The sequence below is a fragment of the Podarcis filfolensis genome, assembly GCF_964270895.1.
Source record: "Podarcis filfolensis genome assembly, chromosome: 12".
NCBI lineage: Eukaryota > Metazoa > Chordata > Lepidosauria > Squamata > Lacertidae > Podarcis > Podarcis filfolensis.
Genome location: NC_139614.1, coordinates 55,264,269 through 55,280,439, shown reverse-complemented (window position 1 = coordinate 55,280,439; position 16,171 = coordinate 55,264,269). Strand labels below are relative to the sequence as shown.

The 16,171-nt window shown below is 45.4% G+C and overlaps 2 protein-coding genes across 2 annotated transcripts in view; both read left to right on the top strand.

Moving 5' to 3' along the window:
• Positions 1-2,982: 2,982 nt before the first annotated feature.
• Positions 2,983-9,500, top strand: SDHAF4 (succinate dehydrogenase complex assembly factor 4). Its single transcript, XM_083580088.1, has 3 exons — positions 2,983-3,186; positions 7,936-8,091; positions 9,256-9,500. Exons 1-3 carry the CDS (start codon positions 3,018-3,020, stop codon positions 9,363-9,365), a joined length of 435 nt encoding a protein of 144 aa, XP_083436214.1. The 5' UTR covers positions 2,983-3,017; the 3' UTR covers positions 9,366-9,500.
• A 4,963-nt stretch (positions 9,501-14,463) lies between these two features.
• Positions 14,464-16,171, top strand: part of LOC310746094 (EH domain-containing protein 3) — a 32,446-nt gene continuing 30,738 nt past the window's right edge. Inside the window, exon 1 of the mRNA XM_083579817.1 lies at positions 14,464-14,699. Coding sequence (XP_083435943.1) covers positions 14,473-14,699 — 227 coding nt within the window. The 5' untranslated portion in view covers positions 14,464-14,472. The remainder of the gene's footprint in view (positions 14,700-16,171) is intronic.

Below are 16,171 nucleotides of genomic sequence, written 5' to 3'. Positions count from 1 at the left end.
TATTCACTGCAAAACAGATGGCTAAAACAGATGGTGCATGGTTTTTTAATTTTTATCTTAAAGAGATCTTGGGTTCACCTTCTCACACACCATCTATGAAATAAGAATCTAACATAAGAATCTAACATTTCTTACTTTCTAAATCCTTTGCATAATTACATTTAAGCCAATATATTTCGTACATAACATATATAGATTTTTAGAAGCAAAGGCCGTAAAAAGGAACTTAGTAAAAGCTAAGTTCTCTAAGTTCTCTGAAGCTTCAAAGCAGCTTCAGAGAGAAGCCTCTTTCCCTAGCCAGCTGCTGATTCTATTAGCTCTTGCTCTTTTAACCTTATGAAAATGTGGCTCAAGTTTAATGGGAGGCACAATAATTCTTACTATTTACCAACTCTTAATTGTGTGTGTGTGTGTGTGTGTGTGTGTGTGTTTTTGCAGCTTGATTGTATTCTGTAATTTGTATGGTCAGTGTGACCTTTTGCTCCCAGCCTGTAATTTCCTTTTACAACCCTGAAATACTGCTATAGATCAATGGGGCCCTTGAACAGGAAGATAAACAGCTGCCAGAGTATTCAGCCACCTGCTTTATGCCTGGCATGAGAGATACAAACATTTGCAAATATATTTTTAAGCTCATTTTAAAATACAGATCTTGATCAGATGCCTCACCATCAGATAGAAAGATAAATCAGATCAGGGGTCAGCAAACTTGTTCAGCAGGGGGCCGAACCACTGTCCCTCAGACCTTGTGAGGGGCCGGATTATTATTATTTTGGGGGGAAATTGAACGAACTCCTATGCCCCACAAATAATCCAGAGATGCATTTTTATAATAATAAATTTTATTTATACCCCGCCCTCCCTGGCCAGAGCCGGGCTCTGAGCAGCTAACACCAGTAAAATTACAGTAAAAACATAATAGGGAATTTTTTTTAAAAAAAGACAGGTTAAAATGCAGTCTCATTTTAAAATAGCCGATAAATGAAGATCATAAGGGAAGGGAAACATAAGGGTCAGAGTGAGTCCAAACCAAAGGCCAGGCGGAATAGCTCTGTCTTGCAGGCCCTGCGGAAAGATGTCAAGTCCCGCAGGGCCCTAGTCTCTTGTGATAGAGCGTTGCACCAAGTCGGGGCCAGTACTGAAAAGGCCCTGGCCCTAGTTGAGATCAATCTAACCACCTTGCGACCTGGGACCTCCAAAATGTTGTCATTTGTGGACTTTAAGGTCCACAATAAATAAAAGGACACATTCTACTCAAGTAAAAACACCAGGCAGGCTCCACAAATAACCCAGAGATGCATTTTAAATAAAAGGACACATTCTACTTACACTCATGTAAAAATAAGCTGATTCCCGGACTGTCGGCAGGCAGGATTTAGAAAGGGATCCAGCCAGATCTGGCCCCCAGGCCTTAGTTTGCCTACCCATAGATTTGATAGATAGATAGATATCCCACTTTGTGGAAACATAAAGCTCAGATTTGTCTCACACTTTAAGGCAATGTTTTCCAACCTGGTGCCCTCTAGACAGGGTTGTCACCAGTCCTGCATAATACAGGTCATTCTGGCTGGGGGTGGTGGTGATGGGAGCTGAACTTCAAAACACCAGAAAGGCACAAGGCGTATTTTATGTATTTATTTATTTATTTTAATTGGATTTAAATGCAATTTAAATGCCGTTAAAATAAATGCAATTAGTCGCATTTAAGCTCCCTCGTATGTCAACGCAAGAAACAAGCAAATAAATACCAATGCATTTTACATATTTATTTAAATTGCATTTAAATGCCATTGAAATGCAGCTAAAATAAATGCATTTAGTTGCATTTCAGCTCCCTGGTATGTCAACGCAAGAAACAAGCAAATAAATAACGGTGTGTTTTATGTATTTATTTTAATAGCATTTAAATGCAATTTAAATGCCGTTAAAATAAATGCATTTCAGCTCCCTGGTATGTCAATGCAAGAAACAAGCAAATAAATAACAGTGTATTTTATATTTATTTTAACTGCATTACTGTATAATTAATTTTATTTTAGTTTATTAATTAATTAATTTAATCATTGCAGTTAAAATAAATGCGTTTAGCTGCATTTCAGCTCCCTGGTATGTCAATACAAGGAAATAAATACGACGCCCCCAACTATGACGTCAGAAGGGGCGTGCGGAGGCGGAGCTTCTCTCCCGAGTCCCGCCCACCCTTCCCCGCTCGGTCGCATCCAAGCTGGGGCTGCTGCAATGCAGTTAAAATAAACGCATTTAGTTGCAGCTCTGCTCCCTGGTATGTCAATGCAAGAAACAAGCAAATAAATAACGGTGTATTTTATGTATTTATTTTGCTTGCATTAAAAGCAATTAAAATAAACGCATTTTGTTGCATTTCAGCTCCCTGCTATGTCAACGCAAGAAACAAGCAAAAAAGTAAAACGCGAGACACATTGCACATGCCTTTGTGAATCAAGAAAACCTTTAATAAAAACACATTTAAAAATAAATAAATAACGCTGTATTTTACGTATGTATTTTAATTGCATTTAAATGCCATTGAAATGCCGTTAAAACAAATGCATTTAGTTGCATTTCAGCTCCCTGGTCTATCAATGCAAGAAACAAGCAAATCAATAACGGTGTGTTTTATGTATTTATTTTAATTGCATTACAGTATAATTAATTTTATTTTGGTTTATTAATTAATTAATTAAATAAATAACTGCCATTAAAATAAATGCATTTGGTTGCATTTAGTTGCATTTAGGTGCATTTCAGCTCCCTGGTCTGTCAATGCAAGAAACAAGCAAATCAATAACGGTGTATTTTATGTATTTATTTTAATTGCATTACAGCATAATTAATTTTATTTTGGTTAATTAATTAATTAATCGCCATTAAAATAAATGCATTTGGTTGCATTTAGTTTCATTTAGGTGCATTTCAGCTCCCTGGTCTGTCAATACGAGGAAATAAATTCTGTAAGGGGAAAGGCAGGCGCGGGACGGGGACCGGGCGCGCCCCCGACTATGACGTCGAAAAGGGGCGGGGCGGAAGCGGTGCTTCCCTCCCGAGTCCCGCCCCCGCTTCCCCGCTCGCTCGCTCGCTCCCCGGCTGGGACTGCTGCTGCCGCTGCTCGTGCCGCCGAAATGGCCCTGAGGCTGCCGCTCCAGCTGGGCCGCTCCTCCCTTGACTCCAGTAAGCCGGACCCAGCCACGCAAGCCCGGCGCCTCGGCCCAGCTAGGCCTCGCCTCGGGGACAATGCGTGAGCCGCCGAGGGGTGGAGGACTCCAACTCCCATCAGGCCCCGCGGGAGGAGCCTATGGCGAGGGATGCTGGGAATTGGAGTCCGGGGGGGCGGGGAGGAGGTGGACAAGACGGCGCCCACCGAAGGCTTTCGCGAGGCGCCGGCTCCCGTCAGCCCCCGCGGCTGGTTCCCGGGGGGTGATGGGAGTTGTAGTGCAACGGCAGCTCCAGCCTTTCTCAAGCTGTGGGTCCCCAGATGTTGTTGAACTACAACTCCCATCAACCTTGCTAGCAAGGCTAGAGCTCAGGGATGATGGGAGTTGTAGTCCAACAACATCTGGGGACCCGCAGCTTGAGAACCACTGCTAGCCTCTGCTCATCCCTCCCAGTTTTGAAGTGGGGTGCTTTTTGGGGGGTGGGAACTGGTTTGAACTGGGCTGCAAAAATGGGGATAGGCCTACATATTTCTGCCAAGCTGTCATTGTACCGGCCTGTCTTTGTCTGTTTTCTGTACTGATATTCTATTGGATGTGCTGATGGAGGATGGATGGCGGCTAACAGATTGAGGTTGAATCCTGACAAGACAGAAGTACTGTTTTGGGGGGCACAGGAGGTGGACAGGTGTGGGGGACTCCCTGGTCCTGAATGGGGTAACCGTGCCCCTGAAGGACCAGGTGCGCAGCCTGGGAGCCATTCGGGACTCACAGCTGTCCGTGGAGACGCAGGTCAGGTCCGTGTCCAGGGCAGCTGTTTACCAGCTCCATCTGGTACGCAGGATGAGACCCTCCCTGCCTGCGGACTGCCTTGCCAGAGTGGTGCATGCTCTGGTTATCTCCCGCTTGAATTACTGCAATGCGCTCTATGTGGGGCTACCTTTGAAGGTGATCCAGAAACTACAACTAATCCAGAATGCGGCAGCTAGACTGCTGACTGGGAGCGGCCGCCAAGACCACATAACACCGGTCTTGAAAGACCTACATTGGCTCCCAGTTACAGATAGGTAGCCGTGTTGGTCTGCCATAGTCAAAACAAAAAAAAAAAATTTCCTTCCAGTAGCACCTTAAAGACCAACTAAGTTAGTTCTTGGTATGAGCTTTCGTGTGCATGCACACTTCTTCAGATACACTGAAACAGAAGTTGCCAGATCCTTCTATATAGTGAGAAGGTGGGGAGGGGTATTACTCAGAAGGGTGGTGGGAATGGGTGATTGGCAGATTGGGAGATTGAAGTGTTCTCCTACTGGTTTCTCCCAGGACATTCTATACAAGATCTCAAAGTAGCTATATTACTACAAAGGAATTTCAGAAATAGACTGGAAAGAGAAGCTGCTGAATTGCAACTCATTACCAAACTTAAAACCATGGAGAGACCTGGTCTGAACAAAGACATTGGATTCTTATCTCATTATACATGACAAAGCCATTTTTCACCTTCTCACCCCTTGCTTTTTCCTGTAAGACCTATTGCAGTCGTTAAGAGTCGTCAACAGGCTCATCACAGCTATCTGCCAATCACCCATTCCCACCACCCTTCTGAGTAATACCCCTCCCCACCTTCTCACTATATAGAAGGATCTGGCAACTTCTGTTTCAGTGTATCTGAAGAAGTGTGCATGCACACGAAAGCTCATACCAAGAACTAACTTAGTTGGTTTTTAAGGTGCTATTGGCTCCCAGTACGTTTCCAAGCACAATTCAAATTGTTGGTGCTGATCTTGAAAGCCCTAAACGGCCTCGGTCCAGTAGACCTGAAGGAGCGTCTCCACCCCCATCATTCTGCCAGGACGCTGAGGTTCAGTGCCAAGGGCTGTCTGGCGGTTCCCTCCCTGCGAGAAGCCAAGTTACAGGGAACCAGGCAGAGGGCCTTCTCAGTGGTGGCACCCGCCCTGTAGAACGTCCTCCCACCAGATGTCAAAGAACAACTACCAAACTTTTAGAAGACATCTGAAGGCAGCCCTGTTTAGGGAAGCTTTCAATGTTTAATAGGTTATTGTATTTCAGTGTTTTGTTGGAAGCCGCCCAGAGTGGTTGGGGAAACCCAGCCAGATGGGCGGGGTATAAATAAATTATTATTATTATTATTATTACTACTACTACTAATAATAATGATAATTTATTTCGGGTTTGGGCTGTTTCAGCATGCCCCCAAGCTTAAAACAGTGGTGTTTCCCACCCACCTCTTGTTATAAGTTGCCTCGTTTATTATAGCTGTTCGGTTGCTGCTTTGCTAGGACATCCCCTTGAATAGGACGATAAAACACAAATGCCCCCGAGATCCTGCTCGGTCAACAACAGCACCCCTTGCATTCTGTGTGGGAACCGTTGGGAAACAATGTTTTCCCCAGGTGCTTGTGAAGCGAAGGAGAAATCTGCACCCATTTTTTAAAAATGTGACATGGGTGCACTTTGTTAAAAGCACAAGGCAGCGGACAGGATCCAAATAGTGACAGCTCAGCTCAGGAGATATGTGACAATTTCAGAGTCATGTAAATTTCAAATCCAGACCTGCAGCAGCATTTTGACCAACAGCATCCAAATTCACAGGAATTCTGAGGAAATTCAGAATAGCTGCCCCTCTTTAGCAAGCTGTCTTTATAGCGGTAACGCCTCTGTTCTCAAGAAAGTACTTGGCTATTTTTGTTCTGCATTGCATAAGTTTGGCTGTGCGAATGGCTCTTTTTGTAACTTCCTGTGATTGCATATCTATGGTCACCGACTGTAGATATGCTCTACTTTATACTCTCTTCTTGGTGAACCCAGCTGGGTCATAAAATGAGAAATCCAGTGGTGTTTTCCCACGCTTTCTGTGCACTCTTAGGACTGGAGTGCTGTTGGTCTACTCAGGTTGGCTACTGTGCATGTGGTATCAGGCAGCAGCTGCTTTATTCCATATTATTATTATTATTATTATTATTATTATTATTATTTATTTCCACATTCATTCATTCATGATAAAAGGGCTCATGGGCCTCAACTCTCAAACATCTTGTCATTTTGGACTCACAGCTGTCTGAAGTGAAGGCCCAAGACAGGTGTTGATCATCATGTGAGCTGCGCACAGGTGGTCTGAAGCGAGCTACCACCATTCCTGTGGAGCCTCCTTTTATTGAGACAAATATGCAAGCCAGGCAAATACATTTTGGGCTGTGACCTTTACACATCTTCCGTCCCGGATCGTGGGGTGGTACAAAGCTATTTTGGCACCTGTTCCACAGCGTCTTTTTCCCCTTGCACAGTGTATGACGTAGGAAACAAAAGGTGTCAGGGAAAAACTTACAGACAGGACACCGCTGAGTTCTGAGACCGCAAAAGGTTAGACATAGGTGGAACGATGTACCAGACAGCTGTGGCTTGTCTGGGGGGGCGGGTTTCCCTGCACCCCAAGGTCACGCGTGCAGGCAGACTGTGGCTGCCTGCTGGCGGGGAAGTGTGCTTCCTCCGGACCCCACTCCCCGCTCCGCGATATCCCTACAGCTGTCCACGGAAGCGCAGGTCAATTCTGTGTCGACGGCAGCTGTTTACCAGCTCCATCTGGTACGCGGGATGAGACCCTCCCTGCCCACAGACTGCCTTGCCAGAGTGGTGCATATTCTGGTTACCATATTTTTCGCTCTATAAGACACACCAGACCACAAGACGCACCTAGTTTTTGGAGGAGGAAAACAAGAAAAAAATATTCTGAATCTCAGAAGCCAGAACAGCAAGAGGGATCGCTGTGCAGTGAAAGCAGCAATCCCTCTTGCTGTTCTGGCTTCTGGGATAGCTGCGCAGCCTGCATTCGCTCCATAAGACCCACACACATTTCCCCTTACTTTTTAGGAGGGAAAAAGTGAGTCTTATAGAGCAAAAAATATGGTACCGGTATCTCCCGCTTGGACTACTGCAATGTGCTTTACATGGGGCTACCTTTGAAGGTGACCCAGAAACTGCAACTAATCCAGAATGCGGCAGCTAGACTGGTGACTGGGAGTGGCCGCCAAGACCACATAACACCGGTCTTGAAAGACCTACACTGGCTCCCAGTACGTTTCCGAGCACGATTCAAAGTATTGGTGCTGACCTTGAAAGCCCTAAACGGCCTCGGTCCAGTATATCTGAAGGAGCGTCTCCACCCCCATCGTTCTGCCCGGACACTGAGATCCAGGGCTGAGGGCCTTCGCTGTGAGAAGCCAAGTTACAGGGAACCAGGCAGAGGGCCTTCTCGGTAGTGGCACCCGCCCTGTGGAACGCCCTCCCACCAGATGTCAAAGAGAACAACAACTACCAGACTTTTAGAAGACATCTGAAGGCAGATTGGCTGTTTAGGGACGCTTTTAATGTTTAACAGACCACTGTATTTTAATATTTTGTTGGAAGCCGCCCAGAGTGGCTGGGGAAACCCAGCCAGATGGGCGGGGTATAAAGAAATTATTATTATTATTGTTGTTGTTGTTGTTGCTTAATGTCATTTTAGGCTTCAGTGCTCTCTCCCTGTCCTTTCCAGGTTTGTATAGGAGTTTCTTAATACATCGCTCGGTTGGTTGGCTTCTGTCTGTCTCGGGAGACAATGGATGAGTTTGAAGTCAAACTGTTGAAGTCAATGAAGTCAAACTGTTGGGCGGTTGCTTTAAGCAAATGGATTTAAGCTGATTTAAGCAAATGGAAAGTGCAGGTATTCTAAGAACGCCCTTCTGAACCATCACTTCCTATCTGTATATCACAGGGTCTGTGTTGCTGCACAGGGCTTTGAGAGGTGCCCACTTCAGCACAGAAGGGAATCCTGAAATCCCTCCCAAGCAACCGCTCAAGAAAGCAAAGCTGCCCGTGGGTCGTTTCGATGAGGCAGAAGAGTCCAATGCAGAGAAAGAGCCACTGGAAAGTAGGTACTTTATGTGTGGGTGTAAAATATAAATGCAGACATTAGGGAAATGGTAGACCCAGTTCTGACATGCCATGCCTCTCAAACTGGGTAGTAATGGCAGCTGCCGAGGGCATGAAGATCTTTAGCAGAATTTATTTGGCCCTTCTTCCAGCCATTTTCAATGCTGTTGTTGTTTAGTCGTTTAGTCATGTCCGACTCTTCGTGACCCCCTGGACCAGAGCACGCCAGGCACTCCTGTCTTCCACTGCCTCCCGCAGTTGGATCAAACTCATGCTGCTAGCTTTGAGAACACTGTCCCACCATCTCATCCTCTGTCGTCCCCTTCTCCTTGCACCCTCCATCTTTCCCAACATCAGGGTCTTTTCCAGGGAGTCTTCTCTTCTCATGAGTTGGCCAAAGTATTGGAGCCTCAGCTTCAGGATCTGTCCTTCCAGTGAGCACTCAGGGCTGATTTCCTTCAGAATGGAGAGGTTTGATCTTCTTGCAGTCCATGGGACTCTCAAGAGTCTCCTCCAGGACCATAATTCAAAAGCATCCGTTCTTCGGCGATCAGCCTTCTTTATGGTCCAGCTCTCACTTCCATACATCACTACTGGGAAAACCATTTTCAATAGTTATTGGTATTTCCTTACCATCCAGGATTTGCAAACAGATTTAAATATCGGATTCTTTGCTTCCTGTGTCTGTATCAGGGTTCAGAGGTGAGTGCAGACACTAAATTCACTGGAGACCTGACTGGCATCCATTGTGTGATAGTTGAGTTTCAGATTGATAGTGTTCAAATTTAGGGGGGGTCGACCCAACTTATGAGCATTGTTTTCACTGCTGAGATAAACTTGTTTAAAAGCGAGATTCTCCATTTAGCTTTTTCATCCCGTTGTGTGCAATGAGTTAGAGTTAGATAATTTATTACGGTCAAAGACCAGCACACGTAACATAACACAATAAAAACAGTGTTCATAAAGATAAAATATACAATCGGAGCAGATTGCAGGGTTAATAATAATTATATAATAATAATTTATTATCTATACCCTGCCCATCTGGCTAGGCTTCCCCAGCCACTCTGGGCGGCTTCCAACAAAATATTAAAATACAGCAATGCATCAAACATTAAAAGCTTCCCTATTTATTTGCATTTTGCTGTGCTTTCTCCTTCAGAATTTCCAGATGGCATCAATCCTGTTACGAAAGAGAGAGGCGGACCCAAAGGCCCTGAACCGACTCGCTATGGAGACTGGGAACGCAAAGGACGCTGTATAGATTTTTAAAGGGCTGTTAAAATGACATCATATTTGGGTGAAGGAAAACTGGTGGGGAGACATTTATGTGCTGCGGAGTGTTGTATTTATTTAATGGCAATTGGGAAGGGATACTTTCTGTGAATAAATATATCTTCTACACAAGGTTAGCAGTGTGTGGCTGCCCCCCCTTTTTTTTACCTAGGTCCTTGGTGGTGTGTAAATATGAAGAAAGACAATAAGCAGACTTAATGGCCCTTATTCACCTTTAATTCTGGAAATGCACAATAAGGGAAAAGTAGGAGATACAATTCTGGGCTGTGTTAACAGAAGTGTAGTGTCCAGATGCCTGTTGTCTTAAAAAAGCAGAGACATCACCTTGCTGACAAAGGTCCGAATAGTTAAAGCTATGGTTTTCCCAGTAGTGATGTATGGAAGTGAGAGCTGGACCATAAAGAAGGCTGATCACCGAAGAATGGATGCTTTTGAATTTTGGTGCTGGAGGAGACTCTTGAGAGTCCCATGGACTGCAAGAAGATCAAACCTCTCCATTCTGAAGGAAATCAGCCCTGAGTGCTCACTGGAAGGACAGATCCTGAAGCTGAGGCTCCAAGACTTTGGCCACCTCATGAGAAGAGAAGACTCCCTGGAAAAGACCCTGATGCTGGGAGGGCACAAGGCGAAGGGGACGACAGAGGATGAGATGGTGGGACAGTGTTCTCGAAGCTACCAGCATGAGTTTGACCAAACTGCGAGAGGCAGTGGTAGACAGGAGTGCTTGGCATGCTCTGGTCCAGGGGGTCACAAAGAGTCAGACACGACTAAACGACTAAACAACAACAACAAGTTTGTTTAAACCCATTTCACATCTATGTAAAGTGGCGGCTGCAAATTCCATCGTTTCCTTATATGTGAAGAAGCGTTTCTATCTGTCCTGGATAGTTATTAGGGCCCGCTGTGGCTTTTGTATTTTTCTTTCTACTGTTTTTGTACCACATTTTTCCTAGAAGCCTCAGGTCCTCGGCAGCTGTGAACAATCACAGCTTCTTTTGAGGTTGACATGACCGCGACTGGTGTAAACTTTCCAAGTTTGGGACGCCTGAAAATATCCTCAGTATTCCCAGTTTTGCCCTCCAGGTGGCAGAGCTGCCTGCCAGCACTGAAGCCTCACGAGATTTCGAATTCGCAGACCAGTGATGGGTGCTGTTGGTTGCCATGTCCCAAAATGGTGCTTCCCTCTTCGGCTCTCTGCCTTCACAGTGGACTCCAGTCCAGGAATGGGGACCCTCTGACCCTCCAGATGTTTGCTGGACTCTGACCCTCACCAGCTCCAAAACATCTGGAGGCCCGGGGAAGGTCAGGAGCAGGGATGGAGGACCCTTTGACTTTCCAGATGTTTGCAAGTATGGGTGGAAAACTGATTTAAAATTTACAGATTGTTCCCTATTGAAGGAGAATTACGTGAAGATGATGTACAGATGGTACACGACACCAGTGCAGTTAGGGAAAATGTACAAAACTAGTTCAAATATATGTTGGAAGTGTAAGGAAAAGGAGGGGACATTTTATCATATGTGGTGGGATTGTAAAAGTTAATTAAAAAAATTTGGGAAATGATGTACAGCGAATTGAAGAAAATGGTCCATTTAACATTTGTTTAAAAACCTGAAGCATTTTTGTTAGGGATTGTAGGGAAAGATCTGCCAAAAAGGCTGAAAAACATCTTCATTTATGCGACAATGGCCACGAGAGTTCTAATAGCACAAGGATGGAAGACTGAAGAAACCCAAACTAAAGAATCATGGCAAGAAAAATTGATGGACTATGGAGAACTGGCAAAAGTGACATAAGTTACGGGACAAAGATAACTGTGACTTTAAGGATGAATGGGAACCCTTTACAAAGTATGTGAAGACGCAACAAAGCGAACTGGACTCCTTGGCTGGCTTTGAATAAACATTCAGAAACTTTTTACTGATAATAATCAGCTAAATAGTTTGAGGATCTATGCAACAGTGTAACATGCAGAAAACAGCATTTTTAGAGAAATCAAAGACTGGAACTGGGGGAAGTCGGGGGTGGGGGCGGGTGGGTTTTGTGTGGGAGGGTGGGGGGAGGGAGGAAAAATGGGGGGGGGGAAATAAAGGTGATATGTTTCTGGATAATATGTTTTGTTTTAATTTTGAATTTAAAAAAGTGTGTGCTTTTTTAAATAAAAAAGCAAGTATGGGTGGGTGCAGGGTCGGATTTAGGTTTGATGAGGCCCTCAGCTACTGAAGGTAATGGGGCCCTTTATACGTCCAGCTGTCCTTTGTCAACAACCAATTGTCGCTGTTTTTTTGTGTTGAATATATGCTATATGGTAATTTATGGACCTAATAGTATCTCGAGCCATTTGCACATAACAAAATATGTATTTTATCTTAGTAATTGCTGAACTGAAATAAAATTAAGAAGGAAGTATATTAACAGTGAAATATAATTAAGAAGTATATTAATAGTGAAATAATTATTAAGCTATTAAGGAGCCTACACAACACAAAACACTGTTGCTGTATATAGGTTTTATTTTATTTGTTTTTTATCTTATATTTTGGAAATGTACATCCAGTTTTTTTCTCCTTTTAAAATTGGGGGGGCAAGAGAGTGGGGCCCTAAGCTATAGCTTGTTTAGCTTATACGTATATCTGGCACTGGGTGGGTGTCTGCACCCAGCAAACATCTGGAGGGCCAGAGGGCCTCCCATCCAGTGTCCAGAAAGTGGTGGATGAGTGTTCAGACCCCTGGGCTCTCACTTGTGGGGTGCCTCAGGGTTCCGTCCTCTCCCCCGTGCTTTTTAATATCTATATGAAGCCGCTGGGAGAGATCATCAGGGGGTTTGGGCTGGGTGTTCATCAATATGCGGATGATACCCAGCTCTGCCTCTCTTTTAAATCAGAACCAATGAAGGCGGTGAAGGTCCTGTGTGAGTGTCTGGAGGCGGTTGGAGGATGGATGGCGGCTAACAGATTGAGGTTGAATCCTGACAAGACAGAAGTACTGTTTTGGGGGACAGGGGGCAGGCTGGTTTGGGGGACTCCCCGGTCCTGAATGGGGTGACTGTGCCCCTGAAGGACCAGGTGTGCAGCCTGGGAGTCATTTTGGACTCACAGCTGTTCATAGAGGCGCAGGTTAATTCTGTGTCCAGGGCGGCTGTCTACCAGCTCCATCTGGTACGTAGGCTGAGACCCTATCTGCCTGCGGACTGTCTTGCCAGAGTGGCGCATGCTCTGGTTATCTCCCGCTTGGACTACTGCAATGCGCTCTATATGGGGCTACCTTTGAAGGTGACCCGGAAACTACAACTAATCCAGAATGCGGCAGCTAGACTGGTGACTGGGAGTGGCTGCTGAGACAGCATAACACCGGTCCTGAGAGATCTGCATTGGCTCCCAGTACATTTCTGAGCACAATTCAAAGTGTCGGAGCTGACCTTTAAGGCCCTAAACGGCCTCAGTCCAGTATATCTGAAGGAGCGTCTCCACCCCCATCGTTCAGCCCGGACACTGAGGTCCAGCGGTGAGGGCCTTCTGGTAGTTTCCCTCGCTGCGAGAAGCCAAGTTACAGGGAACCAGGCAGAGGGCCTTCTCGGTGGTGGCACCCGCCCTGTGGAACGCCCTCCCACCAGATGTCAAAGAGATAAACAACTACAGTCATACCTCGGGTTGAATGTGCTTCGGGATGAGCGCGTTCGAGTTGCGCTCCACGGCAACCCAGAAGTGGATCAGGGGAACACTGTGGACATAGTTTACCTTGATTTCAATAAGTTCCTCATGATATTCTTACAGAGACGCTGGTCAAAATGTGGGCTGGACAAGGTAAATGGCAAAGGTAAAAGCCCTAAATGGCGTCAGTCCAGTATATCTGAAGGAGCGTCTCCACCCCCTTCCTTCTACCCGGACACTGAGGTCCAGCTCCGAGGGCCTTCTGCCGGTTCCCTCGCTGCAAGAAGCCAAGTTACAGGGAACCAGGCAGAGGGCCTTCTCGGTGGTGGCACCTGTCCTTTGGAACAACTACCAGACTTTTAGAAGACATCTGAAGGCAGCCCTGTTTAGGGAAGCTTTTAATACTTAATACTGTATTAACACTTGATTGGAAGCCGCCCAGAGTGGCTGGGGAGACTCAGCCAGATGGGCGGGGTATAAATAATTATTCTACTGTATTATTATCCCTGGCCCTGTCCTCTCTCAGCCTCCAGGGGTTTGGGACTCCAACTCCCGTCAGCCCCTGCCAACTCGTGGGCGGGGCCAGACATTGCCATATAGAGATCGCGACGCGGGCAGCGCCTCCCAGCCCGGACTTCCGGCCAAGTCGCCCGCGGCCATGTTTCTCCCTGGCGGTCGCCCTCCCGCCTCAGGGCGTCGCCAGTAGTTGGGCCCGCTTCCGCTTCCGGCCCGACTTCCTGAAAGGCTGGCATTTAAAGCCCCGCTGCCCGTGCGGGGAGGCTGCGATTCAGCTGCGCGACGTCGCCTTTGCGGAGGCAGCCCTCGCCAAGCCTCGCCCGCTTCGTCAAAGCCAAGCTCCTTGAGCAGAAATTCCCTTAGAAAATCGGAGTTTTCCTCTCTTGGCGCGTCGCAACAGCCATTTTTTATTTTCCAATAAGCCTTTGCAAGCAGTTATTAGCAAAAAAACCAACAACCCCTATTTATTTTATTTTTTGCATTTCATTTCATTTCATTTTTTGCATTTCATTTCATTTTTTGCATTGCATTTTATTTCATTTCATTTTTTATTTTTTGCATTTAGCAATCAAAAGCAATTTTTGTGTGCTTGCATTTCTATTTTATTTTTTGCAGTAGCCCTTCCAAAGCAGTTTTTTTTTGTGCTTGCATTTTTATTTTTTGCAATAGCCCACCCTGCAGCCGGTAGCAGGACAGCGTGGGCACATCTTTTCCTGCAAGGGATCTGGAGATCTTGCCATCCCCTCCTGGTGCCTTTTCCCCCCTTCCTCTCCCTCCCCACCTTATCTTAAGGGCCCGATTTTTTATTTTTCATTTTGCGGGCGAGCGATTCCCTTTCCCCGGCGGCTCCGTCTGCAGCTCCTCTTCCCTCCTTCCATTCATCGGCGAGTAGATTTCCTCCAGGATCCGTTTGCAAGATGTTCAGCTGGTTGGGCAACGACGACCGGCGGAGGAAAGACCCCGAGGTGTTCCAGACGGTGAGCGAGGGGCTGAAAAAACTCTACAAAACCAAGCTTCTCCCTCTGGAAGAATACTACAAATTCCACGAGTTTCATTCGCCCGCCTTGGAAGATGCGGATTTTGACAACAAGCCCATGGTCCTCCTCGTGGGACAGTATTCCACCGGCAAGACCACCTTCATAAGGTAAAAACGGCTGGGTCTTTTTTTAAAAATTTTTCAAAGATCTTTATTGAAAATTAACAAATATACATAATACCCAAAATTCCCAAGGATTCCCTCACATGAAGTAGAATATCTAAATTACAACCCCTGCATAATTATACACTTAATTATAAAACCCACCACCCACCCTGCACAGCAATTCGACTTCTTTATATTTCTTTCTACCTTTCCCCCCTTGCATTCTAGAATGAATTATTTTTGTTAAATTCTGGTTTTTCCTTCTTTGTTTGTTTTGTTATTGCTTACATTTTTTATTCTAAGCCTATTAACATGTCATTTTTAGAACAATGTTTTGACATGTAATCTTCAAAAGACTTCCACTCCATTCTTAACTTTTGATTTGATTGATATCTTACAGTTGAAGTTAATTTTGCCAATTCTATATACTCAATTTACAAATCCACACTTCGTTTGTTGGTAATGTCCTGACATTTCCATTTAGTAGCAATCACTACCCTGGCAGCTGTTGTTGCATATAAAAAGATAGTTTTTTCATATGTCAATTGCTGGTCAATTTTCACATGTCAATTGCTGGTCAATTGCTGGGTCTTTTTTTTATTCTTCTTATTTGTTTGATTTCTAAACGTTTGTTTTATTATTATTCACATATACGCTCCCAAACATAAAGAACACCTCTTGGTGTTTTTAATTTCTCCCCCTTGCCGCACCCTGTCTTTTCCCTCTTATATCGTAACAGCTATGCAGTAATCTCTAAGGCTTTCTGTGGCTCATCGTTCAAATTCTGCTCGCAAATTCATCATACTATAACATTTCTTTAAATGTTCAAAAAAGGCTTCCATTCTTCCACAAAACATCTTTATTTTTGCTGTTAGCTTGGCCAATTCTGCATAGACCAGGGGTAGGCAAGCTAAGGCCCGGGGGCCGGATCCGGCCCAATCGCCTTCTCAATCCGGCCCAGTCCGGGGATCAGCGTGTTTTTACACGAGTAGAATGTGTCCTTTTATTTAAAATGCATCTCTGGGTTATTTGTGGGGCATAGGAAAGGCCCTTTCTCGTGTTGTCACCCACCAAACCTCTTGGGGATAGGGGACACAGAAAAGGGTATCGGATGAAACATGCAGGGTCCGGGTCGGTTCATATGGGGAGAGGCAGTCCTATAATAATATTAAATTTATTATTTATACCCCGCCCATCTGACTAGGCTTCCCCAGCCACTCTGGGCGGCTTCCAACTGAATATTAAAAACAATACAGCATCAGACATTAAAAACTTTCAGTTGTCTAAAAGTAAAATAGTTGCTTATTTCCTTGACATCTGATGGGAGGGCGTTCCACAGGGCGGGCACCACCACCGAGAAGGCCCTCTGCCTGGTTCCCTGTAACCTCACTTCTCGCAATGAGGGAACCGCCAGAAGGCCCTCAGAGCTGGACCTCAGTGTCCGGCTGAACGATGGGGGTGGAGACGCTCCTTCA